Source organism: Nicotiana attenuata, chromosome 8 (assembly GCF_001879085.1).
Source record: "Nicotiana attenuata strain UT chromosome 8, NIATTr2, whole genome shotgun sequence".
NCBI classification, from domain to species: Eukaryota; Viridiplantae; Streptophyta; class Magnoliopsida; order Solanales; family Solanaceae; genus Nicotiana; species Nicotiana attenuata.
Window position 1 is genome coordinate 15,875,148 of NC_031996.1, and position 14,153 is coordinate 15,889,300.

At 40.2% G+C, this 14,153-nt stretch overlaps 1 protein-coding gene across 1 annotated transcript; it reads left to right on the forward strand.

Annotated features, from left to right (window-relative positions):
* LOC109231793 (defensin-like protein) lies at nucleotides 269–1,627 on the forward strand. The gene is made up of 2 exons (XM_019397431.1): nucleotides 269–399; nucleotides 1,241–1,627. The coding sequence occupies exons 1-2, from the start codon at nucleotides 336–338 to the stop codon at nucleotides 1,492–1,494; spliced, it is 318 nt and encodes a 105-aa protein (XP_019252976.1). The 5' UTR covers nucleotides 269–335; the 3' UTR covers nucleotides 1,495–1,627.

Here is a 14,153-nt window from a genome sequence, read left to right on the forward strand (position 1 = left end):
TTGGGTCGTCACACGGGCCAAATCAACACTAACTGAGGTCCTAATTCAAAACCGGTGACAGACAAAAGAAAAAAGAAAAAAGAAATATGTATCTGCAAAGTCCAAACTTCAAATTATCAACAACTCTGGTGCAATAATTTGCTTCACGTTGTTGGCCTAAATTTATCTTCTCTTATTTTCTTTTTTTTTTTTTTTTTTTTTTGGCTTCAAAATTTGTCTACTCTTAGTTTAGCACCTATAAATACCTCTGTTGAGTTACTGCTCATTCACACCTCTGAATTGCAATCTTTCTTATTATTAAAATTCCTATCATTTTTTACTCATTCAAAGAGACTATGGCTCGCTCCTTGTGTTTCATGGCATTTGCAGTCTTGGCAATGATGCTCTTTGTTGCCTATGGTTTGTCTCCATTTATTCCTCTAAAATCCCATTATATCGGCATGACTGGTTTAAATTATTATAATGAATATGAAGTTGCACTTCTTATTATTTTTTCAAGTAATTTCTTTTACCGCATAAATTTTCAAGTTTGTTCATCTTTTTGATGTATTTTTTGTTAGTGTGACTAATTATTCTGTACTAATTATACAAGTGTGGTCATAAATTATTATAATGAACATGAGGTTACACTTCTGCCGTGTTTGCATTAGTTCTTTCAAAATAGTATAGGAACAATCTATTTTCTTTAGAAAAAAGGCATCCCGGTGTACAAAGTGTGTTGCATTCACTCTGGTCCGAGGAAGGGTCGTACTTAGGGGCGGATTTAGGGGGGCGGAAGGGGGTTATCGAATCCCCTTCGCCGGAAAATTATACTGTAAATATAAGGCAAAATCCGATTTTTACCTCTATATTTTATACTATGAATCTCCTCAACAAAGCCTAAAAGCATAGCTTAGTGGTCAAAGAGGTTCAAAACGTTTGTAAGGTTGTGGTTTAATTTCCACTGGCCACAATCTTTTTTTTATTTTTTTTAATTTTTAACTTTTTCTTTTTTTGAACCTCCATATCGAAATCCTACCTCCGCCACCGTCCGCATCCCAAGGGATATGATGTAGACAACCTACTCTAATACAAGCATTGGTGACTACTTTCACTGCTTTCACGCTCGAACCCGTTGCTCCAAGGCTTCTCTTCAACATATTTCTTTAAGAACCGTGAATTTATTCATGTTTAAAGGCTTTCTTTCAATTCCATCTTTTCTTTTGTTCTAACATTTGTTAGTAAATATGAATGATTGTAGAGGTGCAAGCTAGAGAATGCGAAGCAGAAAGCATCACCTTCTCTGGATTATGCATTACCAAAACACCATGCAGAGAAGCTTGTATCTGTGAGGGATTTACTAATGGTCGTTGTAGCAAAATCCTCAGAAGGTGCCTATGCTCTACGCCATGTGTATTAGATGAGAAGATGATAAAAACAGGAGCTGAAACTTTGGCTGAGGAAGCAAAAACTTTGGCTGCAGCTTTGCTTGATGAAGAGATAATGGATAACTAACTAGAAACTAGAAGAAATTAAGGATGTAGTGTCACACATAATAGCCTTTTGTTACACTTTGTTGCGGCCAAACGCACACGCAAGCGCACGCGGTCGTCAAGTAATAAAGTGACTAAAAGTCGGATGTCGATCCCACGAGGACTTGTGATTAACTATTAACTAATTTAGACTATCCTAATTATCTAAACAAGAATTAAACCTAGAAGTATTTGATTCTAAACTAATTAAATAAAGAATATAAATAATGAACTTTGAACAGAGAAAGAGCAGATTTTTATGATATCAATGTAATGAAAACGATCTAGGGTTATGGGCTATCTAACATTCCTATTGTATTCTTCAATTGAATTGACTAAGTTATCTAGTTTATTGGTTAACAGAGTTAATATTGCTCATAAGAATCTGTCGAGTTCTTACTCACCTATTCAAGCTAACCTAACTCCTATATGTCTATGAAATTAGAACTAACAAGAACGCATTTATAATTCCTGTAAATTAACCAAGCAAGGCAATTAGGTATATGTCTATCCTAACCGCGAATCCGTTCCCTGATGCCCAGGTTCAAGAACTTGCTCTACTCAATCCTATATGCAATCTAGAATTTCCACTTTTGAGTTCAACTCTAGATTCGTAGATAGTATTCAATTGGTGATCAAGCAATCAAATAATTAATTGCAGGATTGAATATATAAACCAATATTATAAACTAAGAAATCAAAATCAATATCCGAATAACAATAGTCATGAAAGAACCACAGCCCTAGAACGTGAAGGTTAGCTCCACATAGACACGGTAGCAAAACAACAAATCATACAAAGAAACATAAAAAGACTAAGTTGGTGGAAGAAAAGATTAAACCCGGCCTCCACGGCGGCTCTGTGCTTGTGTTTTCCTCTAAAAAACGTCCTCCTCTGCCTCCTTAGTTCTAAATTATGTCAAAAGTGTGTCCCCTCCTTCAAAGTGGTGTTTTAGGATGTATTTATATGACCTAGGGTTGATGAGGGGCGGAATTCTTCAATCCAACTTCGGATGGGAGAGCTGGAATCCGCGTCTGCCTTCGCGTCTAGACGCGGACTTTGACGCGGATCCAGCTTTTGAGATTCTTCCATTCGCGAAGCGCTCCGTGCCTTTGCTTCGCTTCGCTGTTTTGTGCCTTAATTTTTCTCCTTTTGTCGAGTCCGACTTCGTGCCACACACGAGAATAGACGAGCTCCCACTCCTTTAATTTCTTCTTTCTGTGTCGAATTGTCATCTTTTGATCATTTAGCATCCAAACTCGTTCCTACACATAAGAAACACATAATGAGTATATTTCACTTCGAAAATCATGTAATCTCCCGCGACACACACAAAAATTAATATGCAAATATACTAAAAAATATGCACTTTTCATCATTTATCACCAAACATCACTACCCCACACTTAAACGTTGCTCGTCTCCGAGTCAACTAACAATTCACACTATCCTTGTGCACTTTGTTTTTACACAATTGAGGCACACTACACCAATGACCATGGTTGATAGCAACAATTAAACATTAGCATATGCAATCACATACACTTCCCTTTTTCTTATGCCAACTTCAAAAATATTCAAACAAAGACAACATGCTCATAACAATCCTAGCCTCACAAACCGACTCAATGTCACAATGCACTCATGGCTTGAACACCCAACATCCTAGAGAAGTCTAATAATGTTACCTATCCTTCGTGAAACCATGTGCCCTCACAACCAAGGCAAGAAAGTAAGTTGAATCCACACATTCGAATCTCATGATCAAATATATTTTAAGGACTCATATATATCAAAGAAGATATCGCTCACCCTCACAAAAGAAGTCACATGCATGTAATTGGTACCATAGGCTTGCCCTTAATGTAAATCTCTACTAATGTAGGCTCGCTCGATCTAAAATCAATTAGGATTTTTTATGGTTGTAATGTGGGCTAAGGGACGGGTAGGATATATTTAGGAATAGTGACTAACCCTCCTAAGCACTTTAACACATCACATAATCAACTTTAAGCGCAAATTCTTCAATCCACTTCACTTTTACAAACAATATAACACCAAAAATGCTCCCTTCTTCTTTAAGCACTACATTAATTCATACCCACTAGCAGGAACAAGACAACAATGTATTCATCTCTATTTTTTTTTCCAGATTATTTTTTTTTTTCAATTTATGCTAGTGGTGTATTATTTTACAAAACAAGTGCACCTTTCTTCCTTTTATTGGTTTCACTCAAAAGTCACCCCACACTTAGTTCCTTCTTACTTCTTTTAGCGCTCTTCTCACAATTAAAGTGCTTTAAGACGTAAAAGGATCAAAACAATGTCAATTAGGAATAAAAAGGGTATAGGCTTGTAATGTGGGTACCAAATAAAAGTCTATAGGCTCAAAAGGGTTGACTAGGGATAAATTTTATTTGTGGTAAGCAATTAAGCTCAAAAAGATCAAAGAAAGCCTAAAATCATTTTTCAAACCGAGCATCACCTAAAATTTCGCTTCGACTCACAAACCAGACAAGTTCTAGACACAAGTACAATACTGGACTACACAAAAACCTCACCACACATGGCACATGACTCACTAAGGACGATCCCATTCCGACTCTCAAACAAATGCAAGTATTTACGGAGTCACGAGATATTAAGCATTAAGCACAAAGTGAACATAAGTCAAGAAAATGAGACATAGGTATCACAAGACATGCTATCCAAGTAAGCAAGGCATCATCAATAATTTCAAATCATAGGGAAGATACTACACATGCCAAAGCCTAAATATGGTACTATCAAACAAGTCAAGGGCGCCTAGGTTCATCATTATTCCCCCTTTTATTCCCTAAATTTCTAATCTACTCTAAAAGAAAAAAAAAACTACCCGGTTCAAACTACATCCCATGGAAAAGAACCGAGGCACAAAGAAAAATCATGGGGGATTATTACTACCTAAAGAAAGCTAAAAGATATATTTTTGTATTTTTTGTTTAGACTTTATTCCCTCAAGAAAACTGTCCACAAAATCCATCGTCGGGAAAAGTCCAAATTTTTCGATTTTTTTTTCCGTATTTTTTTTTGTTTTTTCTAAAATAAAAATAAAAATTACTACACTAAGAACGAGTACTATAACTAAGCTAACATAGCACAGAAAATCACCCAGACAATCTCCTCACCCCACACTTCAAATTGTGCAATGTCCTCAATGCACACTAAAAATAACAAGAGGGTAAAAGAGACTCCCTGGTAGGCCAAAGGCCGAAGCATTAGCAGTTCACGAGATACTCAGACTTCTCCCAGGTACGATCCTTTGTGCGGTCACCCCACACTTATTTCAACCACATAGCTCACTTTTGCACACTTCCAGTGGCTTTTCTTTTATGCTCATAATCCTACAAAAAAAAAAACGCTACAAAGATAGAAAAATAAAATAAACAAAAATAAATAAAAATAAAAGAAAGCAGTAAAGCTGGGTTGCCTCCCAACAAGCGCCTAATTTAAAGTCGCGGCACGACTTGAACCAATTTTTGTCTCCACCTTGAACTTACGAATTGTACCCCTAACATGGCATCCAGTCTGTGGCTATGCACCTTTGGTGGGGCTACAAAGATAACCAGGCCAAGCAATAAAATTTTCACTCTACACTTCTTGGCCTTTAGATGAGGAATGTAATTTTTGCTTTTTGGCACAACAAATTCAAGAATATAGACACTCTTATACTCACCCTTCGACTCCCTCGTAGGCTCAGATGGCTCGATTACAATCTTACTATCTAAACACAATGTGGAAAAATGATTGGAATGAGGTCTAATGCGCCATAACTCATGAATTTTACTACTATTTGCATCCCCATCTTTACACACACTCAAGTCTCCCAAAGTAATGTTATCTACTCCCTCACATGACTCTAGAGCACTCTTCTCAATATTGGCATCCTCAAGAAAAACATGGTCTAATGATTGGTATTCTCGTTTTAGCTCCTCAATTTGGTCTAGAAGATTTTTTTCAGCTTCACACAACTCATTATTAATTTGTTGGGCATTACACGCATCAACCTTTGTGCTCAAATCTGCATCTAAGTTATGCACAGCCAAGCTAAAATTATCAATTTTATGTGCAAGTTCATCTCTCTCCTTAGACCAATCATTCACCAACGTTGTTAGAAGACAACGTCGTTCCTCATATTCCCTTAATCGTGAATATTCTTCCCAATACCAACCCTTACTCCCATGTTCAAATTCAGACCTCCAGGAGTTCAGGTCATGACAAGCCCAAAAAGATGGGCCATAAAAGTCTTCTGTCAACCAAGCGTCTTCATCAATAACCTTACCTCCGGATATTTCATCCCCAGATGTCATGCTGAGAAAACTAGAAACACGCTAAGAGAAAAATCAAATAGTTATAAAAATAAAAATATTTACAAAAAGAGAAGAAAAAAAATCAAAACTTGTAAAGATAAAAGTAAAAGTCTAATATAGAAAAATAGTTAATTTCTAAGTCCCCGGCAACGGCGCCAAAAACTTGTTGCGGCCAAACGCACACGCAAGCGCACGCGGTCGTCAAGTAATAAAGTGACTAAAAGTCGGATGTCGATCCCACGAGGACTTGTGATTAACTATTAACTAAATTAGACTATCCTAATTATCTAAACAAGAATTAAACCTAGAAGTATTTGATTCTAAACTAATTAAATAAAGAATATAAATAATGAACTTTGAACAGAGAAAGAGCAGATTTTTATGATATCAATGTAATGAAAACGGTCTAGGGTTATGGGCTATCTAACATTCCTATTGTATTCTTTAATTGAATTGACTAACTAAGTTATCTAGTTTATTGGTTAACAAGGTTAATATTGCTCATAAGAATCTGTCGAGTTCTTACTCGCCTATTCAAGCTAGCCTAACTCCTATATGTCTATGAAATTAGAACTAACAAGTACGCATTTATAATTCCTGCAAATTAACCAAGCAAGGCAATTAGGTATATGTCTATCCTAACCGCGAATCCGTTCCCCGATGCCCAGGTTCAAGAACTTGCTCTACTCAATCCTATATGCAATCTAGAATTTCCACTTTCGAGTTCAACTCTAGATTCGTAGATAGTATTCAATTGGTGATCAAGCAATCAAATAATTAAGTGCAGGATTGAATAAATAAACCAATATTATAAACTAATAAATCAAAATCAATATCCGAATAACAATAGTCATGAAAGAACCACAACCCTAGAACGTGAAGGTTACCTCCACATAGACATGGTAGCAAAACAACAAATCATACAAAGAAACATAAAAAGACTAAGTTGGTGGAAGAAAAGATGAAACTCGGCCTCCACGGCGGCTCTGTGCTTGTGTTTTCCTCTCAAAAACGTCCTCCTCTGCCTCCTTAGTTCTAAATTATGTCAAAAGTGTGTCCCCTCCTTCAAAGTGGTGTTTTAGGATGTATTTATATGACCTAGGGTTGATGAGGGGCGGAATTCTTCAATCCAACTTCGGATGGGAGAGCTGGAATCCGCGTCTGCCTTCGCGTCTAGACGCGGACTTTGACGCGGATCCAGCTTTTGAGATTCTTGCATTTTGCGAAGCGCTCCGTGCCTTTGCTTCGCCTTCGCTGTTTTGTGCCTTAACTTTTCTCCTTTTTCGAGTCCGACTTCGTGCCACGCACGAGAATAGACGAGCTCCCACTCCTTTAATTTCTTCTTTTTGTGTCGAATTGTCATCTTTTGATCATTTAGCATCCAAACTCGTTCCTACACATAAGAAACACATAATGAGTATATTTCACTTCGAAAATCATGTAATCTCCCGCGACACACACAAAAATTAATATGCAAATATACTAAAAAATATGCACTTTTCATCATTTATCACCAAACATCAGAGTGGCACTTCAATCCTTTTTGGATCTTGTACCAAGTTAATTTATGTATGTTTTAATGAAAAATGATCTTCCATGGTCATTGCAATCCCATTATACTCAAAGCACACAACTTCATTATTTTCTTGCTCCTTATGGAAAGGCGATAAAAATTAGAAGAATTAACCTAAATATAGTCGTTCACACGAAAATCTGGGAATAGGGAGGAATTCAAGTTTTATGGCCCTAAAACACACAAACGAGGAACTGTCATGACGAAACGATGGCTATTATTCATTAGATCGTTTTTGAATGCCAGTAAAATTTTAGGTGGTCTGGTCTGGTCGCCCAGATGCATGCAGATGGCAGCATACGAAAATCTGGAAATCGGATAGAATTCCGGTTTTATGGCCCTAGTACGCCAAAAAAAGAGGAACAATCATGGAGAAGCGATGACTATTGTTCCTTAGGTCGTTTTTTATGGTACGTCAAAATTTTAGGTGATTTGGGTGTGGTGGCTCGGGCCCATGTAGAAGACGTGGGCTACAGCACATGAAAATTTGGGAATCGGGAGGGGGGATTCAAATTTTATGGCCCTAAAATGCCAAAAACGAGGAACGGCTATGACGAGGCGATGACTTTTTCTCCTTATGTCATTTTTGATGGTCCGGCAAAATTTAAGGCGATTTGGGTCCGGTCGCCCGGGCCCATGCAGAAGTCCTGGACTATAGCACATAAAAATTTGGGAATCGGGAGGGGGGAGGGGGGGTTCTTATTTTATAGCCCTAAAACGCCAAAAAAAAAACAAGGAACGACTATTGCGAAGCGATGACTATTATTCCTTAGGACGTTTATGATGGTCCGGAAAAAATTTAGGCGATTCGGGCCAGTCTCCCGGATACATGCAAATGGTGTGGGCTATAACACATGAAAATCAAGAAATCGGGCAGAATTTCAGTTTTATGGCCCTAAAACGCCAAAAAACGAGGCACGGTTATGGAGAAGCGACGACTACTGTTCCTTAGGTCGTCTGTGATGGTCCGACAAAATTTTAGGCGATTCGGGTGCAGATGCATGCAGGTGGCGTGTGCTAGCATGCAAAACTTTGGAAATTAGGTGGAGTTGTATTTTTATAGCCCTAAAATGCTAATAACGAGGAATGGTCATAACAAAGCAATGATTATTGTTGCTTAGATTGTTTTTGATGGTTCGGAAATTTTTTATGCGATTCAGGTCTGGTCGTACGGATGCATGCAGATGGCATGGGCTACAATACACAAAAATCTGGAAATCGAGCGGAATTTAAGTTTTATAGCCCTAAAATGCAAAAAAATGAGGAACAATCATGACGAAATGATGACTATTAATCCTTTGGTAGTTTTTAATAGTCCAACAATATTTTAGGCGATTCAGGTCTGGTCGCCGGGGTCCCTGTAGAAGGCGTTGGCTATAGCACACGAAAATTTGAGAATCAGGCAGAATTCCAGTTTTATGGCCCTAAAATGCCACAAAACGAGGAACGATCATGGCGAGGCGCTGAATATTATTCCCTAGGTCGTTTGTGATGGTGCGACAAAATTTTAGACGATCCGGGTCCGTTCGGGCCCATGCAGAAGGCGTGGGCTATAGTATACGAAAACCTAGCAATCAGTCGGAATTTTAGTTTTATGACCCCAAAAAGCTAAACAAACGTGGAACGGTCATGGCGAGGAGGTGACTACTGTTCCTTAGGTCATTTTTGATGGTCCGACAAAATTTTAGGCGATTCATATCCGGTCGCCCGGGCCCATGCTGAAGGCGTGGGCTATAGCACATGAAAATCTGGAAATCAGGCAGAATTTCAATTTTATGGCCCTAATATGCAAAAAAAAAGTAACGATCATGGAGAGACAGTGACTATTATTATATATGTAGTTTATGATGGGCCGGCAAAAAATTTAGGCGATCTGGGTCCGTTCGCCCGAGCCTATGTGGAAGGCGTGGGCTATAGCACACAAAAATTTGGGAATCGGGCGAAATTCCAATTTTGTGGCACTAAAACACCAATAAACGGTTAACGATCATGGAAAGGCGGTGACTATTTTTCCTTAGGTCATTTTTGATGGGCCAACAAAATTTTAGGCGATCCGGGTCTGGTCGCCTAGGCCCACGAAAATCTGGGAATCAGGTAGAATTCCAGTTTTATGGCCCTAAAACGGCAAAAAATGAGTAACGGTTATGGAGAGGCGGTGACTATTTTTCCTTAGGTCGTTTTTGATGGGCCGAAAAAATTTTAGGCGATCCAGGTCCGGTTGCCCGGGCCCATGCAGAAGGTGTGGCCTGTCCACAGGAAAATTTAGAAATCGAGCAGAATTCCAGTTTTATGACCCTAAAACGCTACAAAATAAAGAACGAGCATGGTGAGGCGATGATCATTGTTCCTTAAGTCATTTTTGATGGTCAGGCAAAATATTAGGTGATCCGGGTCTGGTCGCCCGGGCCCATGCAAAAGCCGTGGGTAAAGCACACGAAAAATTGGAAATGAGACGGGATTCCAGTTTTATGGCCCTAAAATACCATAAAAGAGTAACGATCATGGCAAGACAGTGACTATTGTTCCTTAGGTTGTATTGATGGGCCGACAAAGTTTTTAGGCGATCCAGGTTTGGTCGCCTGGGCCCATGCAGAAGACGTGGGCTATAGCACACGAAAATCTTGAAATCAGACGAAATTCCAGTTTTATGGCTCTAATATGCCAAAAAATGAGTAATGGTCATGCCAGGCGGTGACTATTGTTCCTTTGGTTGTTTTTGATGGGTTGGCAAAGTTTTAGGTGATCCGGTTCTGGTCGCTCTGGCCCATGCAGAAGGTGTGGGCTATAGCACATGAAAAGCTTAGGCTTGGGCGAAATTCTAATTTTATGGCCCTAAAATACCAAAACACGAGTAACGGTCATGGAGAAAAGGTGTCTATTGTTCCTTAGGTCATTTTTGATGGGACGAGCAAATTTTAGGCGATCCGAGTCCGATCGCTCGGGCCATGCTGAAGGCATGGGCTATAGCACACGAAAATCTTGGAATCAGGCGAAATTTCAGTTTTATGGCCCTAAAATGCTAAAAATTAATAACGGTCATGGCAAGGCGGTGACTACTATTCATTTTTGTTTGTCCAGCAAAATTTTAGGTGATCCGGGTGTGGTCTCCCGGACCCATGTAGAAGACGTGGGCAATAGCACACGAAAATATGAGAATTGGTCGGAATTTCAGCTTTTTGGCCCTAACACAAAAAATGAGTAACGATCATGGAGAAGCGGTGACTATTATTTTTAGGTCGTTTTTGATAGGCCGGCAAAATTTTAGGCAATCCGGGTCCGATAGTCCGGGCCCATGCAGAAGGCATTGGGGAGTAGCACACGAATACTTACGAATCGTGCAAAATTCTAGTTTTAAGGCCCTAAAACGCCCAAAAATGAGTAACGGTCATGGCGAGGCTGTGACTATTATTCCATATGTCATTTTTGACGGGTCGTCAAAATTTTAAGCGATCCAGTTCCGATCGCCCTGGCCCATGCAGAAGGCATGGGCTACAGCACACGAAAATCTGGGAATGAGGTTGTAACGACCCGGCCAGTCGTTTCATGAGTTACCACTCCGTTTCCCCCCATTTCTACTTCTTTATGCTTTGTTCATCTGTGTTATATGGTATCAGGTTGGTTGGTTCGAGTTCGGAATGGTTTTGGAAAGGTTTGAGACACTTAGTCTCTTTTGGGTGAGCTTAAGTTGGAAAAGTCAATCGGATGTTGACTTATGTGAAATAGGTCTCGAATGTGAATTTCGATGGTCCGGATAGCTTCGGCAGGTGATTTGGGACTTAGGAGCGTGATCAGAATGGGTTTCGGAGGTCCGGAGTAGATTTAGGCTTGAATTGGCGAAAATGGATTTTTGGCTTTTTCCGGTTCATAGCGGAGATTATTATATAGGGGCCGGAATGGAATTTCGAAAGTTAGAGTAGGTCCGTTGTGTCAATTGTGACGTGTGTACAAAATTTCAGGTCATTCGGACGAGGTTTGATAGACTTTTTGATCAAAAGCGGAATTCGGAAGTTTTTGGAGTTCTTAGGGTTGAATCCGTGGTTGATTGGTTGTTTCGATATTGTTTGAGGTATTTGAAGATTGGTATAAGTTTGGATGGCGGTATATGACTTGTTCGTACTTTTGGTTGAGGTCCCGGGGGCCTCGGGGTGATTTCGGATGGTTGACGGGAGATTTGGAGTTTGAGATTTGCAGCTGAAGCTGTTGAACCACTGTCATAACCGCACCTGCGGCTAGGGGACCGCAGGTGCGGGACCGCAGAAGCGGAAGGCTAGCCGCAGATGCGGAAGTTGGCGTGAAGGGCTGAAGCGCAGGTGCGGATGATTGGTCGCACCTACGAGACCGCAGGTGCGGAAGGTGAGGCGCAGGTGCGGAATTTTGGTTTTAATTGAAAACCGCAGATGCGGTGGTTTGGCCGCAGATGCAGTACCGCAGGTGCGGTGCAGGGACCGCAGGTGCGAAAAGCCTGGGTCAGAAAGTACAAAAGGTTTCCTTCGCGAATTTTTGGTTATTTCACCATTTTTAAGACGGCTTTAGAGCTTTTTGGGAGATTTTGAAGAGAGAATTCAATGGAACTTCATTGAGGTAGGATTGGTGAAACTAAAACTCGTTTCTATGGTGTTATTTCATTGGTTAGGCTTGAAATTTATGGAAATTTGTGGTTAAATATTGAAGAAACTAGGGCTTGAAATTGGAGACTTTTGATTAGGGATTTGAGGGGTAATTTGTGGTCGGATTTTGGCATTCTTGGTATGTCTGGACTCGTGGGAGGATAAGGAGTTTATTGATGTAATTTTTATCGGATTTCGAGATGTGGGCCCAGGGGTCGGGTTTGGTCAATTTCGGGATTTGTCTTGTAATTTGATTATTTTTGCATGGGCTTCGTTCCCTTAGCATGTTTTGACGTCATGATTCTGATTTTGGATAGATTTGACGCGAGTTGAGGCCGTGGCGATAGGCAAGGACGTCGCGGAGTAGTATTTCATCCGGTTTGAGGTAAGTAACCATTGTAAATCTGGACCTAAGGGTATGAAACCCCGGTATTTCGTATTGTTTTGATAAATGAGGTGGCGCACATGCTAGGTGACGAGCGTGTGGGCGTGCGCCGGTAGGGATTGTGACTTGGTCCGTCCCCTAGCGACTATTGAGCCGCGTATTTTGATTTAAATCTTATGATATTCCGTATTTTAGAGATTGATACTATATGTTGGGTCGTACGCCGTGTTTGAGGCCTTGTGCCGACCTGTTTTGACCTTTAGGGGTATTTTTACTATTTTCCTCACTATATCCTCAGTCATGTTTTACCTGTTAATTGTTTAAGACCGGTTTCATCACTCTATCTCTTAATATATAAAAACTGTTTGTGCTGAGTTCCCTGATTTTTTACTGATATGCCCGAGTGGCCGTGAGGTTAATGACTGAGAGAGGTTTAGGACCTAATGGCGAGGATTATATATCTATTATAGATCGGGCTGTACGCCGCAGCGATATTTATATGGATCGGGTTGCATGCCGCATTGGTATATATATGGATCGGGCTGCACGCCGCAGCGATGTATTGGATCGGGCTGCACGCCGCAGCGATATGACGCTTGGGCTGAAGGAGCCCCTCTGGAGTCCGCACACCCCCAGTGAGCGTAGTCGACTATATATATTGGATCGGGCTGCACGCCGCAGTGATTGTTACCATTATTACTATTATGAGATATCTACTGAGCCTGAGTGCTGAGAGTGAGTACTGAGTGACGAGAGATGTGTCACGAGTAACTGAGAGGCTTGCCCGAGGGGCTTTACTTTGAGTGATACCTTGCCCGAGGGGCCTTTTTTATGACATATACTGTTTTCACTATTCTTTTATACTGAGCCTCTATTGAAAACGATTGAATAAATAATATCAAAGACTTTAATTTAAAAATGCAGATTTCTGACTTGATATTTCTGTTGTGATTTCATGATATGTGATTTTAAATGCTCGTCACTGCACTCAGACCTTATTTACTTTTAGTTACTTACTGAGTTGGCGTACTCACGTTACTCCCTGCACCATGTGTGTAGGTCCAGGTGCCTGAGCATCAGAGTGAGAGCTTCCAGTACTCTCAGAGCTTTATCGGAGACTGCAAGGTAGTTGCACGATGTTCGCAGCCCTGCTTTCCTCCTTCCTATCTTAATATTCTGTCATATTCAGACTTACATTGTATTATTCAGTTAGATTTGGGTTGTATTTGGAGGCTCTTGACTAGTGACACCGGATGGTTGGGCTGTGTTGGTTTTATGTATTGATATTCCGCATATTCTATTTATTTCATCTATTTCATTTGACGAATTTGAAACTTATTCGATAATAGAAAATGATTTTTATAAAAGATTTCGTTGTGGTAAATGTTTGGTTGGCTTGCCTAGTACTGTGATAGGCGCCATCACGGTCGGGGTATTTGGGGCCGTGACAGAGGAGGAATACTAGTTTTATGACCGTAAAATGCCAAGAAATGAGGACCGGTCATGGCGAGGCGGTGACTATTGTTCCTTAGGCCATTTTCGATGGGCCGAAAACTTTTTATGCGATCTGGGTCCGGTCATTTTAAAATCGAGCAAAATTCCAATATTATGGCCCTAAAATGCCAAAAAATGAGTAACGGTCATGGCGAGACAATGACTATTGTTCCTTAGGTCGTTTGATGGGACGGGAAAATTTTAGGCGATCCGACTCTGGTTGCCTGGGCCCT

Coding starts and splice junctions, on each gene's coding strand:
- LOC109231793 (XM_019397431.1), top strand. CDS start 336: ATGGCTCGCTCCTTGTGTTTCATGGCATTTGCAGTCTTGGCAATGATG. Junction 400..1,240: donor GATGCTCTTTGTTGCCTATG/GTTTGTCTCCAT, acceptor GAATGATTGTAG/AGGTGCAAGCTAGAGAATGC.